We start from the raw sequence: 21,018 nt of genomic DNA on the forward strand, positions 1-21,018 counted from the left end.
CAGCCAGAGACTTCCAGAACCCGAGGAAGACTTACTGCCCGCCCTTCGACAAAGACCAGAGACTCCTAAGGAAAGTGGCTCTGTCCCAAGAAACTCTACACAAAGGACTCCGGTTCCCTCCGGACTTGCGAGTACTGCCCACTCTGCACCCAACGCCACAGGCCAGTGGCTAGGACCCAGAACATGTTCCCCAACAATCCTGATCTCAAGTCCAGCGTTGGCTGATCCTCCTGGACTCCACGACCACACCTGCAGCCAGAATCCAGAGGCTCCCCATGATCGCGACCAGCTCCGATAAGAATAATCTGACTTCAAAGGGCACCTCTGCTCCCTAGGTCCCAGAGCATTGGTGAGCTGACCGATGGTGCCCCTATCACCCCCTGCACCTCTACTTAACTCTGTTGCAGCCTCTGGTACTATGCCTGCAGCTTTTTCCTGAAGAAAAGTTCTCCATTGAAAAACCTTGGGCGTCCAACGCCGTATTTGCACCCTGCACTCTGCCGCCCCTGTGCTGCTGGTGGTGTATGTTTGATGCTACCTTTGGGTACTTAACAGAGACTTATGGGACTGTTCATCTGAACTTAAGGTGAGTATGGGGCAAGGTCCAAGGCCACACCAACAGGTCACCTCAGGAGGGTCAGGAGCAACCGGGTGCAGAGGTGTTATGGCATTAGGTGCCCCATTCACTTCTGTGGGAGCGGTCTGGTCAGAAAGAGGCTTCAAGCTGGGACTGGGCTGCCGGTCTGGTGGAACCCACAGGGTGGGTTCGACCCTTGAAATGTTTGGGCATGTAGGGACACCGTTGGTCCACTTCTCCTCTGGTTGTGGGGCTCTGATGCAGTGGTGTCTTTTGGTGTCTGGTACGATGCTGGAGTCACTAGCAGTTGGTGTCTGGAAATCCAGTCTGGGTAAACAAGGATGGGCTTAGCTCCTGTGGGTCTGGTACACTGTTGGCACAGTCGCCTCCTTTGGACTTGGGCTGTGGAGTATGGGTGCAGAGGTACTTTAAGCCGTTGGGCGGCGATGGTCGAAGACCCACTTCTTTGACTTGCATAAAAGGGACAAACAGGGCAGCTGGGACACTCTCCGTGTGGGCCTCACTGTCCCTGAAGTCCCTTGACGTGTAGGTCGAATTTCCACAGTATTGGTGTCCAGTTTGGACACATCAAACCTTGGTTGCTGAGAGGGGTCCTGTATCCCCAAATATTGGTGCAGCTCCGGTCGTTCGGTCCTGCTGTCCCCGCATTTGGAGGGAGGACATATCTGACCTGTAGGAGCAAGGTGACCTTCTTGGGAGGCTGCAACAGCGGTAGGCCGTATGCTGTAGGACTGTGAACCAGACCATGCTTCCTTGGTGCCTGCGGCTGCAGGGGATAGGGTCCTCTACTCTAAAGGAGTTTCTTTGTCGAGTAGAGAAACACCGGCAGCCCTCTGGGTTTCTTAGAATCTGCACAGCAGCAGGACTAGACGGTTGCTCCACAAGGGTCACAGGTACAGCTGGCAAGGTTGACACCAAGTCATTTGTGCTTCTCTATTCTCACGTCTGAAGTCCTGGTAACAAGGGTTCCCTTAAATACTCAATTTAGGGGCTTTTAGGGAAGTGAGGAGTAGTAGCCAAAGGCCTTATAGGCCCCAGGCAAGGGGTGGCATTTACCCTCTCTTGGGGAAGCCAGGGTTGCATATCACAGATGGCAAAGGCCTTTGAAGCCTCCTGCCTTGATATGCAGATTATTAGTCATCCTGCTTGGAGGAGGTGACAACACCTCCTGCCAGAGCAGGCTTTGTTTCCGACCTCGGAGAACATGGGCTGTCAGCTCCAGGGGGTCCGAAACATGCCTGTGGTGGTTGGCTGGACAGGGACAGTACAGGTTGGTAGGTTTTCAGGCTACCTTCAAGGTTACCTCTTGGTGCATGCATTAATAAATCTAACATTGGAATCGGTGTGGGTTTAATATTAGAAGTTGTTTGATACAAATCACCATAGGTTTTAGTGAAGCCAGTTTATAGCTCAAACTTGTTTTGACCAGTGCCCAGTACATACCTTAAGATAGCTTCCTTGTTTAGTTGTACTGTCAGTAATTGAACTTGCCAGGGCAGGAGCAGATCTGCTCATGGATAACATAATGCACTCTGCCTTAGGGCTTTGAGGCCTGCTGTCGGGGTGACTTATAGATATTGCATGCAGTGTTAGGGGACATGGCACACAAGGTGCGTGACATGTTGTGTTTATGCTTTTTAGGGCCCCTCGTCACACAGCCTGCAGTGGCAGTCTGCGTTTGTTTGGTGCTGGGTCCCTTAGAGTGGCATTATAGATGCTGCATCTCTTAGGAACCCTTTTTGATACTTATGCCCTAGCTACCAGGGGTACCACCTACTATGGACTTAAAGAGGTGCTAACGGCCTGGTGAATTGGGGATGAATTGACCAGTGACCTTGTTTTGGGGAAAGGACAGAGGCACTGGGGACCTGGGTAGCAGGAACCCAGTGCACTTCAGTCAAAGTTGCATCAAATACCAGTTAAACGTGGGATGACTTCTGCAACAAAAACCCAGTTTCCTACAGTTAAATTGCCTAATCGAATAATTCAAGTCTGTACATCTATGAAAGATATCAGTCCTAAAAAACTGTAGTTACAGGTAAGTAACTTTTTTGCTCCTGGTGATGGCACTCTGAATAGGCACCAAAGCGGCTTTGTTTCTTGGGTAATATTCCACAAAATAAAATTAAATTATAAGCTATTTTAATCACACAGACTTGAGAAACTGAGCAACAGTGATAACCTGGTATATGTCTATGCAAAATTATCACAGTGAGATCTACAGATAAGTAAAGGTCTAAACTATCACATCCTTGGTCCTATTTTCTACCTTCTTGCTTCCTCATGCAGGGACTTTGAGCAGCCAACGCGAGACGGGCTTGGTGGTGATAACATTGGCAACCGCATGTTACAGGCCATGGGTTGGAAGGAAGGCAGTGGCCTAGGCAAAAAGAAGCAGGGCATTGTGAACCCCATTGAGGTGAGATTCAAGGCGTCCGCTAACAAAGGGCTTTAGCATCCAAGTGAGTCTGCGAATTGTCAGTTGTCTTCCTGTGGGGTCTAAGCTGCTGTGCTTTCAAGTGTTCTTTGTAGATTTCTCCACCACAAGGGATGCATCCGGTTTGGCTGCAAACAGTTGGTGTGCCAAATAGCTGAATACTCTTAAATGACATGACTTGGTACCTAATCACACTGCACAATTGTGTTTATAGACCCCCGAATAGTAGTTGTTGTTGCCCAGTGGAACTTCTAATTGTATTGCCTTTGGAGGGTGAAAGGCCATTAGGTGATCTAGGATTCCAACCTCAATCTGTTTGATCTCTGAATGACAGCTTCCTGCTTCTCACACTTGCTTTTAAATTTAGATTGTGCTAGGCAAACAATGTAAGAAACTGTTAGGCCTCTGGTGAGGCTATGATTTGCCGTAATGGATTTCTTCACTGTGATCCTGGGTAGAACACTTAGTGTGCAGTGGAAGTATGTCCTCTGACCAGGGATATCAGGAACATCAAACAAACACTACCATCACAGTTCAAGGAAGTTCTTTCATGCACCAAACTTTGATGGACACTGGGCATATCTATTTTTAGGTCTCGCCCTGGAATTCGCATCCGAAGGATGCGTCCAGGGCGGAGACTTATAGTCGGCTGACACGGGGGAATGAGGGACACAAAACTGTGACGAGCGTGGATTGAGCTGCGTGCACGCGCGTCAACATTCACGCATGCGCACATCACAGCCACACGCATACACAGCACTCACGCATGCGCACATACACACGCATACACAGGCACACCCCCGTCACCTACACGCATACACAGAGACCCCTCCACACACACCAGCCCCTCTCCTCTCGGCTCCACACACACGCACACGCATTTACACTTACACAGACACGCAGGCACCCAGACAGGCAACCCCCCCCCCTCACACACACGCATACACACAGACTCCAGGACACATACACATACACACACACATGCACGCTCACACACATACACAGTCCGCCGCCGCGCGCGCGCACACAGATGCCCCCCGCCCCCCCCCAACAAGGCGACGCCCCACTCACCGGCATCCTCAGTGCAGCGGCTCCCACCGGCAGCAAGACTCTTCTTCCCTTCTTCGGCACCGGGGCGCAGGGTAGGCTCCTGCCTGCTCCGGTGCGCCAAACAATCGCGGCTCTTCCGTGGGAGGCGGGGTAGGCTCCCGCCCTCCTACTTCCGGTTGTCCCGCCCGGCCTGCCTGACTTCCTGGTAGAAGACACGGAATGTTCATGGCAAACAGACAGACAAAAAGTGTCTTAAGAATCTTTCGTGCGCCGGTAAAGTCATCGCGGTGCTGACCAGCAGAGGGAATGCACAAGGTAAGCGGCTCGCAAGGAGGTGGTGGGGGTGTGAGGCGAGGGACGTGATCTCGCTTAATTTAGTTTCGAGTAGAGCCCCCTGCCTCCCTCAACCGTGCCCCCTCCCCCGCTTGAAGGGGCCTGTACTATGCCCCTGGTGCCCATTTGGTTTGTATTGTAAGTTCGCAACTCATTATATAACACACGTTAGAGTTGCTCCCTGAGCCTATTCTTCAGGACATTGACACAGTTTAATTCCCTCACAGGTGGCCCGTGTGTGTGTTAATGTGTGTATATGACGTTGCACCTGTAGTTGTGAATGTACGCACGTCTGACTGGCGCGGAGGTGTGCATGCATACGTGTGCATCTATCTCTGGATGCGGGCAAGAGCAGAAATGTCCTCTCTCTATGTGTGCTTCAGTGGCCAGCCACTACTGCCTCTCCAAAGGACTTGCGGATTGCCTTGTGTTGCGATCAAACTCACTTCCGGATTTCAGTAACGCTAGGTGTTACCTGCGCATTATCAGGCAAGGCCTTTCAAGGGATGAGCTCCGGAGCTCATCTTTCTAACAACACGATCCGGCTGGAGCAGCGGGGACGGCTGAGGTGCTGAGAGGACTCGGTGCATCAGAACACTGATGCTGCAATGCAGGTTTTCTCTGAGCACTTACAGTCACTGTCACAACCGGCTTTCGTTTTCACTGTTAACAGCACATATTTCTTTTACAAGTGGGATTAAAGGAGGTAGGCAGAGGACCGTGTTCAACAAAAAGAGGGGACACGTATTGCATGCAATCCTCCAGAATTGGCACCGCTTTTACAATATACGCGCTGCTGTGATTTGAGGCCCTGTTGAACAGCTCCAACATTCACCAGACATCATTTCCTTCATGTAGAGACATGAAGAATGGCGGAGAGGGAGTTTTGAATATGAGGGACTATGTTAATGTAAAAAGGGCATAAAGTACACCCTGCCGTAATTCTGGTGCAGAGTGACTGCAAATCCTCCAGTGAGCCCACACTGAAGGCCAAGATTTGTCTGTGAGATACGGGAGACTCAGGGGCCCTCTTCAAATTCTGCCTGTGGGCCCCCTCCATTTTGCATTGCGTCATAGAGTGTAATGTGCTGTAGGGCACAAGGCGGCTGTCTGCTGCACATGGTACCTTTGTATATTTTCTTGTCTAGAACCAGATATTCCTTAATACTTCCCGGAAAATCTGTTCTTCTCGGAGGAGCTAGTGTGTCACCGAACAGGATGTGACACAGGGGTATCGGAGCTAGGGGAGTCAGAAACGCTAACATCATGGAAGGGCCTTTAATGGTGCAGGTTTGATGATGGAATACCTTTCTGCTCTTACATTATTTAAGGAAATGTGCTCCCTGTGCTTTCCAGTGAGGAGTGTTGAGTGTCCGGTGTAGTACAGAAAAATGGACATGCATCCTCGGATCAGATTGTGGCAGCTAGACATGCAGCAGAAGTTCGTTGTCACTCGCTTCCATTTCTGCACATTCAAGCACCTTGGACCGGAAAACGTACGCTTGTCCCTAATGTAACAAGCGCGAGGCCAGGTGCTGCAGCAACATTACAGTACTCCATTGCCGTGGGCCCAGAGCCATGAACTAGGTTTAAACCTTCTCTAATCTCAGTTCCTTCGTTAATCAGATGCACCGACCAGAGCCGTAGCCTCCATTAGCGCAGCAGGAGCATTGGTGCCGGGGTTCAGAGGCTCTATGTAGACACCCAAACACACACACACGGAGTGACAGTGAGTGCGAAGTGACAGTGAGTGCGGAGTGACAGTGAGTGCAGAGTGACAGTGAGTGCAGAGTGACAGTGAGTGCAGAGTGACAGTGAGTGCAGAGTGACAGTGAGTGCAGAGTGACAGTGAGTGCAGAGTGACAGTGAGTGCAGAGTGCGTGCAGAGTGACAGTGAGTGCAGAGTGACAGTGAGTGCAGAGTGACAGTGAGTGCAGAGTGACAGTGAGTGCAAAGTGACAGTGAGTGCAGAGTGACAGTGAGTGCAGAGTGCGTGCAGAGTGACAGTGAGTGCAGAGTGAGTGCAGAGTGACAGTGAGTGCAGAGTGACAGTGAGTGCAGAGTGACAGTGAGTGCAGAGTGACAGTGAGTGCAGAGTGACAGTGAGTGCGGAGTGACAGTGAGTGCAGAGTGCGTGCAGAAACAGTGAGTGCAGAGTGCGTGCAGAGTGACAGTGAGTGCAGAGTGACAGTGAGTGCAGAGTGACAGTGAGTGCAGAGTGACAGTGAGTGCAGAGTGACAGTGAGTGCAGAGTGCGTGCAGAGTGACAGTGAGTGCAGAGTGACAGTGAGTGCAGAGTGAGTGCAGAGTGACAGTGAGTGCAGAGTGACAGTGAGTGCAGAGTGCGTGCAGAAACAGTGAGTGCAGAGTGCGTGCAGAGTGACAGTGAGTGCAGAGTGACAGTGAGTGCGGAGTGACAGTGAGTGCGGAGTGACAGTGAGTGCAGAGTGACAGTGAGTGCGGAGTGACAGTGAGTGCGGAGTGACAGTGAGTGCGGAGTGACAGTGAGTGCAGAGTGACAGTGAGTGCGGAGTGACAGTGAGTGCGAAGTGACAGTGAGTGCGGAGTGACAGTGAGTGCAGAGTGACAGTGAGTGCAGAGTGACAGTGAGTGCAGAGTGACAGTGAGTGCAGAGTGACAGTGAGTGCAGAGTGACAGTGAGTGCAGAGTGCGTGCAGAGTGACAGTGAGTGCAGAGTGACAGTGAGTGCAGAGTGACAGTGAGTGCAGAGTGCGTGCAGAGTGACAGTGAGTGCAGAGTGACAGTGAGTGCAGAGTGACAGTGAGTGCAGAGTGACAGTGAGTGCAGAGTGACAGTGAGTGCAGAGTGACAGTGAGTGCAGAGTGCGTGCAGAGTGACAGTGAGTGCAGAGTGACAGTGAGTGCAGAGTGACAGTGAGTGCAGAGTGACAGTGAGTGCAGAGTGAGTGCAGAGTGACAGTGAGTGCAGAGTGACAGTGAGTGCAGAGTGCGTGCAGAGTGACAGTGAGTGCAGAGTGACAGTGAGTGCAGAGTGACAGTGAGTGCAGAGTGACAGTGAGTGCAGAGTGACAGTGAGTGCAGAGTGACAGTGAGTGCAGAGTGAGTGCAGAGTGACAGTGAGTGCAGAGTGAGTGCAGAGTGACAGTGAGTGCAGAGTGACAGTGAGTGCAGAGTGACAGTGAGTGCAGAGTGACAGTGAGTGCAGAGTGACAGTGAGTGCAGAGTGCGTGCAGAGTGACAGTGCGTGCAGAGTGACAGTGAGTGCAGAGTGACAGTGAGTGCAGAGTGACAGTGAGTGCAGAGTGACAGTGAGTGCAGAGTGACAGTGAGTGCAGAGTGAGTGCAGAGTGACAGTGAGTGCAGAGTGAGTGCAGAGTGACAGTGAGTGCAGAGTGAGTGCAGAGTGACAGTGAGTGCAGAGTGACAGTGAGTGCAGAGTGACAGTGAGTGCAGAGTGCGTGCAGAGTGACAGTGAGTGCAGAGTGACAGTGAGTGCAGAGTGACAGTGAGTGCAGAGTGACAGTGAGTGCAGAGTGCGTGCAGAGTGACAGTGCGTGCAGAGTGACAGTGCGTGCAGAGTGACAGTGCGTGCAGAGTGACAGTGCGTGCAGAGTGACAGTGCGTGCAGAGTGACAGTGCGTGCAGAGTGACAGTGAGTACAGTCACTCAGCACCACCACATTATCAGTCAGAACCACCACAGCATCACTCAGAACCACCACAGCACCACTCAGCACCACCACAGCATCACTCAGCATCACTCAGCACCACCACAGCACCACCATAGCACCACTCAGCACCACCACTGCATCACTCAGCATCACCACAGCCCCATTCAGCACCACCACAGCATCACTCAGCACCACCACAGCACAAATATGTTCTCTCAATGTTTCAAGCTTTATTACAAATGTCACAAAAAGATGTTAATATTTCACTTCTGTTCTTGGATTTTGTTACAATAAAATACACTGAACATAATCTTCACAAAAGTTATTTACAAAAGTTTAAGCTATTGCCATTATAAATTACAATCACTTTTATTAAGTATTAAAAAAAATTAAAAGCCATTGTTATTTGTAATATCAATACATCTAAGTCACGTAAATACAAATGTTGCATTACAAATGCTATAGGTGTCACATTTGCGAAAGTTATAACTACTGGCATTGTAAATGACAAAGCTATTAATTTAGCTATTTTCAAAACCAACACATAAATGAACGTTTGGTGAATTTCCATTAAAATATTTGACTTTTTTACTAAGATATTATTATACTGTTTTATGCAAACAAAATTTAGATACTGCATAAATAACTTTAATAAAACATATTTTATATGAAGCTTTTTATGTAAAAAAAAAATATAGCATAAAGCAAAAAACAATTGCCATTTACAATGCTAATAGCTCAAACTTAAATAATGCGAGACCTATTGCATTGCAAATGCTTGTTCTTTCAGTTTCTACTTTTTCTGAATATATACAAATAATCCGATATTGAAAACTGAGCAATTAAAAACACATTGCTGTCTTTCAATTTTGAATTATAAGTCATAAGGTGACACATCAATTGTTTTCTTGCAGTGCAATCCATATGTCTCTTTAAATGTAATATCTTGTCACTGCAAAACACGTTTGAGGAAATTCTATAACCCCAGTGTGTTTCAGGCCGGGATTGGCCCTTCATCAGTGGGATAGTTCAATCATTTAGGGTCTGTCAAATCAAAAACATATTTGACTTCAATAGAAAGGTTGATAGCATGCTGTGCACATAACCGGAGTCACGGTGCGCATATTGAGTTGCAAGTAGAACAGGCTTGTGATTAAGGGGGGCGTGAATAGAGTGAAAGGAGACGGGCTTAAATAACTTCTAAAAAGCAAGAAAACTGGTGGCTCCTTACAAGGGGCTTCAGAGCATGGCCCTGCCTCCTGTGACACTCCACTTACTGCCCCTTTCCACATCTAATTATTTAACTTGACAGTTTTCATTAAAACACGACTTTCTTGTTTTCTTGAACACTGCCAGTGCCTCCAGGCTCCCTGTGACAAGAGGAGGCCTGAGGCACGATCTGGCTGCAGAGTGCTCTTTAAAAGCATAGCACTCTGTGGGGTAGAGTCTAGATTGGCAGTGAGTGATTGGAGATTGAGTGTGAGTGGAAGTGAGTCGGGTGAAGCAATCAGTGGTGCAGTATGTGCAGTTGTAGGGTTAGTGTAAATGAGTGTTCGAGGCATGTGATCTGCTGAATTCATATCTGTGCATAGATCGCCGCCTAGTGTTGGGTCCGGATGATTGCACTTAGTTGTCCTGGAAGAGTCTTCGAAGTATCACAAGATAGGTGACTCCTCCCCTGGACTACATTGCGCATGGGCTTCTTCTCCATCCTCAGATTGTTTTTTTCCGCCATTGGGTTCGGATGTTATTTCTTTACTCCAACTTTGGAATCAAAACTAGTCTACTTTCTAAGGCCAAAGGGCCTTCTAACTCGACGGTATTGTTCTCGTTCGATACTTCTTGACTCGACCAAACTTTCCATCTCGATCCGGTCGTCGACTCGGGCCGTTGGGCCTTTTCGACGCCACGTGGGATTTCTGTCGATGGAAAGGAGTCCGTTCAAAAGGTGCCCACAATGCCACGCCAAATTCCCGCATACTGACAAACATACAGTATGCAACAGGTGTTTATCACCAGACCATAACGAACAAAATTGCTCAGCGTGTGCCCAATTCTGTTTGAAGAAAACCATCCGGAATCAACGGGCCGCTAGGCAAGTGATGCAGTGGCAAGCACCGGAACTGGAGAACATCTTCGATGATGAACAAGACCTCCCGGATCGTCACCGTTGAGGACCAGTCGGACTCAGATGACCAGATCACGGCGTGGCAAAAAGTGAGTACTCAGCCCCCAACCCCGCTCATTCCAAAAGAAAAGGCTTCGGTCGACGCATCGCCTAAAGGCCTTAGCCGAGATCGACAAACTCCTTCAGAGACCCCGCCTTCCGGCTCGGCTCCAAAGCCCCAAGACTAAGCCTTTCGATGCACCCGGCCCGAGTAACACTCCCCAAAAAGGTTACCGACCCAAGAAAGGTTGTCAAACCGAAGGGCATCGAAGCAAAGAAGGGTGTCGATCCTAAAATCGTCGAACCGAAAAAGGTTCTCGAACAAAAGGTCGGCTAACCCAAAAAAGCTATCGAACCGAAAGCTTTAGAACTGAAGAAGAAGAGTTCTAAGCCACAGAAGGTCGTTGATCCAAAGAAGATACTCGACTCAAAGAAAACGCCTGTCGACACGGGAAAAGCCGTTGACTCGAACAAAAACATTGAGTCGAAAAAGGTAGTCGAGCACAAAAAACGAGACAAACGTATCGAACCAAAGACTCCGGTCGATCCGAAACAGGTTGTCGATCCAAAAAAGGTCGCCGAACCAAAAAAAGACTGTTAAGAACGTCGACAAAGACAGTCGTCGAACCGAAAAAAGCCTACGACCCTAAGGAAACAGTCGACCAAACACATCTCCTCGACCTAAGGCTCTCGAGCCAAAAAGTCAGACTAGTTACCAAGCCAAAAACATCGGCACCAAGGCCACGGACAGTTGAGGAAGAACGTTTCCATCCTGATCCAGTGAGTGAGGAACAATCTAAACTGTACATAGACCCTCAAACAGGAAAGGTTACAGTTTATCATCGGAAAAAGAGACCATTGGACACGGACACTCCTTCCTCTGTTCCTCCAAAGAAAAGACTTCGGGACATCTCCCTCTAGACCTTTCACTCCTCCTCCTCTCTATCCTAATATGCCTTTTGTGCCTTACTCTCCAACACATTCACAGTATGATGAGGAAGAGAACATGGGGGTAGATCCTCATAACGATTTTGATGAATCACAGGAACCAGATGCACAAGATCCTGATACACAAAATAACCCATGGGATGACCAAAACGATCCATATGATCCACAGCCCATCCCAAACACCTCCACATACCCTACAAAACCGTTGCCTACTGACGACACTATTCTTTTCAACCAATTGCTGGATAGGGCAGCAAAATATCACTAGGTGGACATGCACACTGACCCCATACAAAAGGACTTTTTATCTGACACCTTTCCTACTTCTGAGAAAAATATCAGGGCAGTACCTATGTTAAAAGGGGTACTCAAACATGCGCCAGACATATTCAAAGATCCAGCCAGAGCACATGTACTCAATCCCAGAATAGAGAAGAAATATAAGGCGGCTCCATCCGACCCAGTCTATATCATATCCCAATTGCCTTTAGACTCGCTAGTAGTGGCAAACGCCCGAAAGAAAGCCAAATCACAAACAGGAGATGCTTCCCCTCCTGACAAGGAGTCTAAGATCCTAGAAGCTTCAGGCAAAAGGGTGGCCTCACAAGCTGCAAATTCATGGAGGATTGCAAACACACAGGCTTTATTAGCACGCTATGAAAGAGCGAACTACGACGAACTTGAAGGTCTGCTGCAACACTTAACCAGAGTCTTTTAAAGCTAAAGCTAACAACCTCATTCAGGAAGGCAAATTTATAACTAATGCTTACATTAAATGTGCGCTTGACGCAGCTGATACAGCATCAAGATCCATTAATACTAGTGTATTACTATGCAGGCATGCGTGGTTACGCATCTCTGGTTTTAAGAACGAGGTGCAATCCACAATCCTCAACCAACCAGTTAACCCAGATTTCCTGTTTGGTCCAGCAGTAGACTCAATCTTAGACAACATGAAAAAAATAAACAAACTGCTAAGTCTATGGGCGCACTTCAGTTTCAACAACACAGAGGTTCCTTTCGTCGCTCCTCCTACAGAGGCTCCGTAAGAGGCAGCACATCACAGGCTTCCTCTTCATTCAAAAGTAACACCCAGAGTACCTTTAATAAAGGCTCCAACAGAGGGTGTTATAGGGGAAACAATAACAAGGGCAGGGAAGGTGGAGGCAATAACACCAGAGCCTCCACTGCCACCAAACAGTGACTTTATCATACTCCCTCTGGACCACCCAACACCGGTCGGAGGCAAAATAAAGCAATTCCTACCAGTCTGGAATGCCATTACCACAGACAAGTGGGTGAGACAAATTATTCAGTATGGTTATTGCCTGGAACTCACTTCTACTCCACCCAACATACCACCCAAATATCGTCCTATGTCCAAAGAACACATCACACTGTTACAACAAGAGGTCGCGTCCATGCTAGAAAAGGGAGCCATAGAGCCAGTCCCTTTTCAACATCAAGGGACGGGATAATACTCTCTATACTTCCTAATTCCCAAAAAGGATTGGTCCCTCAGACCCGTTCTAGACCTCAGACCCGTTCTAGACCTCAGACCGCTAAATCAATACATACTCTCAGAGCATTTCCATATGATCCCTCTACAGCAAGTACTCCCGGTACTCCAGCGAAACGACTTCCTTGCTACGTTAGACCTCAAAGACGCATACTTTCACATACGTATACATCCAGCTCACAGAAAATACCTCAGGTTCACAATAGAAGGGCAACATTATCAATTCAAAGTTCGGGGTAACTACGGCCCCAAGAGTTTTCACAAAATGCCTAGCAGTTGTAGCAGCACACCTCAGAAGGCAACACATCCACGTGTTCCCATACCTCGACGACTGGCTAATAAAGGCCAAGTCGTACGCGCAGTGTGCAAGCCATACGTATCAAACACTCCAGCTGTTGCACAGTCTGGGATTTTCCATAAATTACCTAAAATCACATCTACAACCCTCCCACATACAGCAATATCTGGGAGCCACAATCAATACCTCAGTAGCAAAAGCATATCCAAATCTAGCCAGGATAGCCAATATGCAGACTCTCATTCAAAAGTTTCAGGCACAACACTCCTTACCAGCTCGAGTGTTCATGCAGGTTTGGCCATCACCCAAACCTGGCTCAATCATCTAACCGCACTAAATGTCCAGCCCACCATCGTGGACTCTGCTAAATCCCTTGGCATCACGCTTGACTCCAATCTTGACACGCAGCAGCATATTAGCAAAGCAACTAAGGGAGCTAACTTCCAAATCACCACGCTGAGAAAACTCAACCCCTTCCTACCTCCCAAGGACTTCCGAACTGTTGTACAAGCCCTAGTCATTCCTCGCATAGACTACGGAATTGTGGCTCTCAGCGGGCTCCCCCTAACAACAACGGCGCCCCTACGAGCCTCCTTGAAAGCGGCCGCGAGACTCATCACTGGTTCAAGAAAACACTCGCATATATCCCCTGACTTAAAACCCCTGAACTGGTTGCCTTTTGAAGCCAGAGTTCAGCTGAAAATTGCCTGTATGACACACTCGGCCATACACCACAAGTCACCCAACTACCTCACTCACAAGTTGACTATATCAGGAGGCTCAAGATCCAACAGAAGCACAAAGAATCTCCTACTGAAACCTCGTAGATTCCGGAAGGAAAAAACATACAAACGCTCCTTCTCAGGAATGGCACCTAGGATCTGGAATGCACTCCCGCCAGAAACTAGGCTTATCCCATCCTCTGTACTCTTCAAGAAAGAGGTAAAAGCCATCCTTATGGCTACGTTCACCTGAACCCTATTGCTACTGGAACAATGACAGTACATGGCTCCTATATTATCGGCTACCTGAATGCTTATCTATGTTAGACTCTTTTATGACTGCCACTGGATCAAAATCATTACACGGATGCTATATTATTGGTTTCCAGATTGTTTATTAGGGCTGTACACTATGACTTGAGTACTTTACTAACTTGCAATCCACTCACTACTGCCTACTATTCTGCTTTCAACAGTGTGGTTACTCACCCTCTGGGGTGCTATAATCGTATTCGAGTCGACATTGCACGGCTTCTATGTTATTGTTTCTTGATTGCTATTAGTGTGCATACTCTTGTGCGTTTGCTACCCTATCTCGCAATTCACGCACTTCCGAATTTTATACTGATTTCAACAGTTTGTTTATCCTACCTACTGTTTCTATAAAGCGCTCTGATATCTGCAAAGATCTTGTTCGCGCTATATAAAACTTTAAAATAAATAAATAAATAGGCATGATGGCCTCTTGTATATTCATTGTCCCTCATTCCAGCCTTCAAATGCGTCCACTGCAAGAATGCCTGGCAAGGCAGTGGAACCAAGCTCAAGGACAATTAAAAGACCTAGTGTTGGTGGACAGCCGCACTTGCAACTCTCTGCAGTGGTGGAACCCACAAAACCTTTCCAAGGGGCGACTGTTCCAAGAGCCGGTTCCACAAGTAGTAAGAACAGCGGACGCATCACTGACAGGTTGGGAAGCCTACCTATTTCATTTCAAGGGCTCTGGACAATCAAGCAAAAAACACTGCACATCAACCACTTAGAGTTGCTCGCAGTATTTCTAGCACTGAAAGCTTTTCAGAAGTACTTGTACAACAAGACTGTGTTGGTCCGGACACACAACATGACTGCCATGTATTACATAAAAATGCAGGGAGGGACACACTCTCCACAGCTATCTCACCTAGCACAGAGCATATGGAGATGGGCAATTCCAAAAAACAACCTAGCAGAACACCTACCAGGGAAAGACTATCCAGTAGCATATCTGCTAAGCAGGCACAGCCAACAGCTACACGAATGGGAGATTCACCCTCCGGTTCTCAAACCATTCTTTCAGCAATGGGGGCATAAACGAAAACTCAAAATGCCAGTACTTTGCCGCCAGGTTCCCACATCCGTTGTCACAGGGCAATGCGATATGGATGAACTGGTCAGGCAGATTTGCGTACGCTTTTCCACCAGCCCCACTGATGGCACGCAAACTACAACAGCAGTCACTCGCAATGATCCTGGTTGCTCCCACATGGGCAAGACAACCATGGTACACAACGTTCCTAGAACTTTCAGTAGTTCCTCACCAAAGACCGCGCCTCTCGCCACATCTTTTAACTCAGAACCATGGAGAAATCAGGCACCCAGATCCCAATCAGATGAACCTAGCGATTTGGCTCCTGAAGTCTTAGAGTTTGGGTACCTTAATTTGCCCCCTGATTGCATGAACATTATCAATGAAGCAAGACGTCCAACTACTAGAGCATGCTATACAGCTAATTGGAAGAGATTTGTAATTTATTGCAAAAATAACCAAATCAGCCCATTAGATGCTTCCATCCAAAACATTATCTGTTACTTATTGCATCTTCAAAGATGGAATTTGGCATACTCTTCTATAAGATTACATCTTGCTGCTATTGCAGCGTACCTCCAAAATAGACAACACATGTCTTTGTTTAAAGTACCCCCAATCAAAGCTTTTATGGAAGGACTAAAAAGAATAATCCCTCCAAAGCACCCACCTTCACCAGTCTGGAACATCTTGCTGCTATTGCAGCGTACCTCCAAAATAGACAACACACATGTCTTTGTTTAAAGTACCCCCAATCAAAGCTTTTATGGAAGGACTAAAAAGAATAATCCCTCCAAAGCACCCACCTTCACCAGTCTGGAACTTAAATATAGTACTTACCAGACTTATGGGACCTCCGTTTGAACCACTACATTCATGTGAATTACAATTTCTAACTTGGAAGGTGGCATTTTTGATTGCCATTACCTCCCTTAGAAGAGTAAGTGAGCTACAAGCATTAACCATTCAAGAACCTTTCATGCAAATACAGAACAATAAGGTAGTGCTTCGTACTAACCCTAAGTTTATGCCAAAGGTAATATCCACTTTCCATATCAATCAGTCCATAGAATTGCCAGTTTTCTTCCAAAACCCGCAGTCAGTGGCTGAGAGAGCACTACACACACTAGATGTAAAAAGGGCTCTGCTATATTATGTCGACAGAACCAAATCATTCAGAAAAACAAAGCCACTATTCGTTGCTTTTGCACCACAACATAGAGGTAATCCCATCTCAAAATCCGGAATAGCCAGATGGATAGTTAAATGCAATGATATGCTACCAAAAAGCTACACGCACTCTAACAGTTCCCCAAAAGCACTTTCAACGCGCAAAATGGGGGCATCCATAGCATTCCTGGGAAACATTCCCCTAGAAGAGATATGTAAAGCAGCTACATGGTCTACCATACACACTTTCACTAAACACTACTGTGTAGATTTGCAATCAAAGCAGCAAGCTGCTGTAGGCCAGGCTGTCCTTAAAACTCTTTTCCAAACTGCTGCAGCTGGTACAGGTGACCACCGCTAGAGGAGATACTGCTATACAGTCTATGCACAGATATGAATTCAGCAGCCCACATGCCTCGAACGGAATATGCTACTTACCAGTATGCATCTGTTCTTGGCATGTAGGGCTGCTGACATTCATATCGCCCACCCTCCTCCCCGGTGCCTGTCACAGCTGCAGTACCTCTCTACACACATTTACATCGACATCTCTTACTTTTCTATACTCCATCTCTGCCTCAATAGCGAAAAACAATTTGAGGATGGAGAAGATGACCATGCGCACTGTAGTCCAGGGGAGTAGTCGCCTATCTTGTGATACTTAGAAGACTCTTCCAGGACAACAAAGTGCAATCATCCGGACCCAACTCAAGGCGGCGATCTATGCACAGATATGAATGTAAGCAGCCCTACATTCCAAGAACAGGTGCATACTGGTAAGTAGCATATTCCTTGTAAATGAGGGAAGCGTGAGTAGGAGTAAGTTTGTGTGTGATTGACAATGAGTGGAAATGAGTATGAGAGAGAATAAGTAAGTGAAAGTGTGTGCTAGAGTGTAGAGGAAGACCGTGAGAGAAAGTATGAGAGAGGGAGTAAGAGTGTTTTTTTTTTATAATTGCAAGTCTGCTACTGGCTGTGGCATACTCCCTATAATTCTGGACTTATGGTGGTTCCCAAGATCACAAGCTGCCTCTAGAATATTGGTGATAATTCTAGGCACAAGGAAGGTTACCCTTGCAAAATTCCGACGTTGACATACTAGAGGTTATTCTGGTCATGCAGGCCGGTGTGGAAAATGTTGGTGCTTGCGTACTGGATGAAATACTTGACACTGGGGCACCTGTGGCAAAATGCTGGGGCATTGAAGGTAATTCTTGGCATAATGGAAGGCAGCCAAGGCAAAATTCAGGTCATGAAATGCGGGAAGTAATACTTGCCATAAGTGGACAACCATGGCAAAATGCTGCTGCTGGCATACTGAAGGCAATTATTTACCTCCGAGGGCAGCCATGCATATTTGGGCGCAGGTAGGTGAATCAAGCCTTTATCAAATGCTGGCTATGAAATACTTGAGGTAATTCTTTGCTTTCTGGAGAGCAGCCATGGTATCTTGGGGCCAAGGGGGGGATGGGTTGGAAACAAAGCAATGAGAATATGCTTCTGCTGGTATACCGCAGGTAATTATTGATATACATGCCAACCATGGTATATGGATTGATCAGTGGCAAAATTCTGCAATATTGTGTGCAGTTCTTGGCATAAGGGGTTACCCATAACAAAATGCTGACATTTGCACAATGAAGGTAATTCTGAACGTAGGTTGAACTCTGTAGGTGAGAGAAAAAATTGGGTAACCACCATCAGAATGATGTGAAATGAGTCGTGTAGACAGTCCATTTATCTGTGTTGCAGGATGTACAACTTCTAACATGCAATTGTTCTATCAACCATTTTGTATTAAAAGCGAATAGATCATAGACAACCTATGATCCTAATGAAGGCGCCTCAAAGAAATATAACGATTGCACAGCTAGAAAGCAGTTGTCATATATGACTTAAGATTAGAAATAAACAAACAATGCATTTTGAAAGTATTTTCGACATTTCGATAAGTTGGGTCTTGCGGATAAACAGAAAATGTGCTCATTGATGTAAATCTGCTGAACCTCCAGTAACGATTGGTATGTGGAACGTTCCTTTAGTTGTGAAGGCAGCTCTTCATTTGAAGATGTATAGAAGCCCCCCAGAGTTTCTTGATAATGAATGGTTGATGCGTGTGAGTGCAGATCTAATCACCACTGGCATGTGGTGATTTGAGCACTCACATAAATCAAGTATTGCTTGCTCACTCTTAGTTCTAAAAGTAATAACACAGGACTAAAATCAGATTTTATAGGTCACCATGTGCATATACTCGCAACTTGAAGGATACTTCTAAGCACTTAGTTAAATCATTTTTGTTTGTAAGCAGAAGTACTTCGCAGAGGTAGCTAAGTGCAGATAGTTAATGTATTCCCAGTTGCCCTCCATGGAGCTCCGAGTTTTGCCTTTACTGGATGAGTCAGATGAAAGAAGATCCATTATTGAGGGAGTGAAGAAATGTGTCCCCCCCTCTCTCACTACCAAACCTTACTTTCCCCCTTTTAAAGTGGTAGGTCTGTTAGCCTCCTTCTGCCAAGTAGAAACAGTCTTAAATGTAATTGCTGGTTGCATGATCTTGCTCCTGGTCCGTGAGATATCCTACCTAGCAGGCTGATTTGTTCTTTCCATTGCAGAGTTTTAAGGCTGGGATGATGGTCTCTTTTAGTTCCTGTACTGCAGGCCCTTTCAAAGAGACTAATTTAGATCTAGGAACCTAGGAGAATATTAACCTTGATGTCTGAGTAGACTAGTTTCCTGCGTTTGTTTAGTTTTTATAAATCTTTGAAAGCATGTATGCGGATTTCTAGCCTTCAGTGATCCCGTTTTGTTTCATTTCTGCATTTTCTGTTTGAAAGTTCTTGCTTTTCATGTCTGGTTCACTGTTCATGTTCTCTTGTATGTTCTTCTTGCCCCCTTTGCCTGTGACCTGATTTTCTAATTTATTTTCCTCTCAGGCTCAATCAAGAGTGAGGGGGTCAGGTCTTGGGGCCCGTGGAAGTACATACGGTGGAACACCAGCAGAGTCATTCAAGGAAGCCTTGCACAAAACGATGGTGACGAGATTCAATGAAACTGACTAACATGATACTACCATGCATGCTATCACTTCGAAGCAACAACGTTTGGGTGAAGGAGTGAGATGGGGAGTAAACACCTTGAGTAATACCACATTTTAGGATTTGGCTTCATGTAGTAGGTAGTGGAGTGAACATGAGCCTCTGATCGACTACTCCCCATCAGCTTTCAGCTTTCCTCCCAATAGTATGAATTCTGTTTCAAGTGTAGAGTCTCCAAGGCGTTTGGGATTGACATTTCAAGGGCTGAGGGTACAGATTGCTGAATGAATTGTAGGACATAAAAACTGCCTCCAGGCCAGTGATTTATTGGGGGGCACTTTCTGCAGCTTTGAGTCCTGACTCTGTGTCTTCTGAAAATCATTTATTACTACCATCTTGGAACCTTGAACTGCTCCGTTTTGGATCCTCTATAGTGATTTTGTGTGGCTTTGAAACAAGGAAATTGAATTATAATCTTCAATTTCAAGTCCCAGTTGTCAAAAAAGCAGCTTCACGCCTTCCAGAGCATGAGGTTTTTGAAGATGAACAACAAACTGTTTCTTCCCTCAGTTTGCAGCACTTTCATTTGTTGATTATGTATTTAGAGTCCTCTTGTTTTCGTTTTTGCAAAAAAAAAATTTTGCGTCTGGATTTCTGAGCATTTGCTCTACCTGGTTGTTTTCCATACTTTCACAGACACTTATTATAAGAAAGCCTTATTTTACAACGCCTTTTCAAGGGAGATATTGTGCTACACTGGAGGACTCTGAACATTCTGTACTTTACTAGTTATGTATGAACTTGGAGCCACACGCTAATCGATGGACAAGTAAAAGCCATTGAGAGAGGCTGATGTTTTGGATTTCTCTCTTTTGTCTTGAATCTTCTTGAGTTTCCTAAACCTGCAACTGCCAAAGTCGCAGCAAACATCTGAGATACCACAATGCATACAATCATCATTGTTTTTGCACTGTCTAGAAATAGATAGGCTTCATCAAAGAATACAAATGCCTTGTAGTGTTCACAATAGGACACTTATTAGCCATTCTCCAATTGATAGACAATGCTTACTACTTGTTGTAGTATCAATTTTGGTGATCACAAGAGTGTCATGGGATCTTCATCATATTTCCTACCCTTATAAACACATCTGCGTTTAAGCAGATCATGGAACACGTCAATATGTAAATATATATATATATATATTTTTAAATAAAGCTACATTCTTAAATCATTGTTTTACTGTCTTTGATTGTTTGAGTGGAACCCTAAACTGAGTAATGACTTATTCTTACATCCTGACTCCTTACTTTCTACTGGTCCTCTGATGTTGGTACACAAGCCGGTGCCCTATCACAATAAGCGCTTTGAAGCTAAACACTGGAAGGTAAATAGTTGCCCCATCTCCCTCTGAGCCTGTGTTCTGTCCTTCGTTTCTCTTCTGTAGTGTGTAGTTGCTACTCTCTTCAGGAGACCTGGACATTTTGTTTTAGGCTGTTGAGAAATAGTTTTGAGTGATTTACTGGCTCGATTGGTACCAAAACGATGTGCACTATGTAGAAAGTCCATATGACCCTTATTGCCTAAAAGGGGTTAAATTATTAATCCCAAATGCTCTCTTTTGTCGTACTGTGGGCGAGCATTTTAGGCTTATCAGAGGGTAGTGTTAAGCATACCAATACATTTAAGCAAGAAGCAAGATGCTCATCAGGGTATTAGGAAACGGGCACGGTGATACC

The 21,018-nt window shown here is 46.3% G+C and overlaps 1 protein-coding gene across 1 annotated transcript in view; it reads left to right on the plus strand.

Annotated features, from left to right (window-relative positions):
- RBM10 (RNA binding motif protein 10) overlaps nt 1–20,513 on the plus strand; it is a 185,696-nt gene extending 165,183 nt beyond the window's left edge. The window contains exons 25-26 of the mRNA XM_086940312.1: nt 2,888–3,017; nt 19,178–20,513. Of these exons, the coding sequence (XP_086796438.1) occupies nt 2,888–3,017; nt 19,178–19,303 (256 nt within the window). The 3' untranslated portion in view covers nt 19,304–20,513. The remainder of the gene's footprint in view (nt 1–2,887; nt 3,018–19,177) is intronic.
- The last annotated feature ends 505 nt before the right edge of the window (nt 20,514–21,018 follow it).

Source organism: Lissotriton vulgaris, chromosome 10 (genome assembly GCF_964263255.1).
Source record: "Lissotriton vulgaris chromosome 10, aLisVul1.2, whole genome shotgun sequence".
In the NCBI taxonomy this organism is placed as follows: Eukaryota; Metazoa; Chordata; class Amphibia; order Caudata; family Salamandridae; genus Lissotriton; species Lissotriton vulgaris.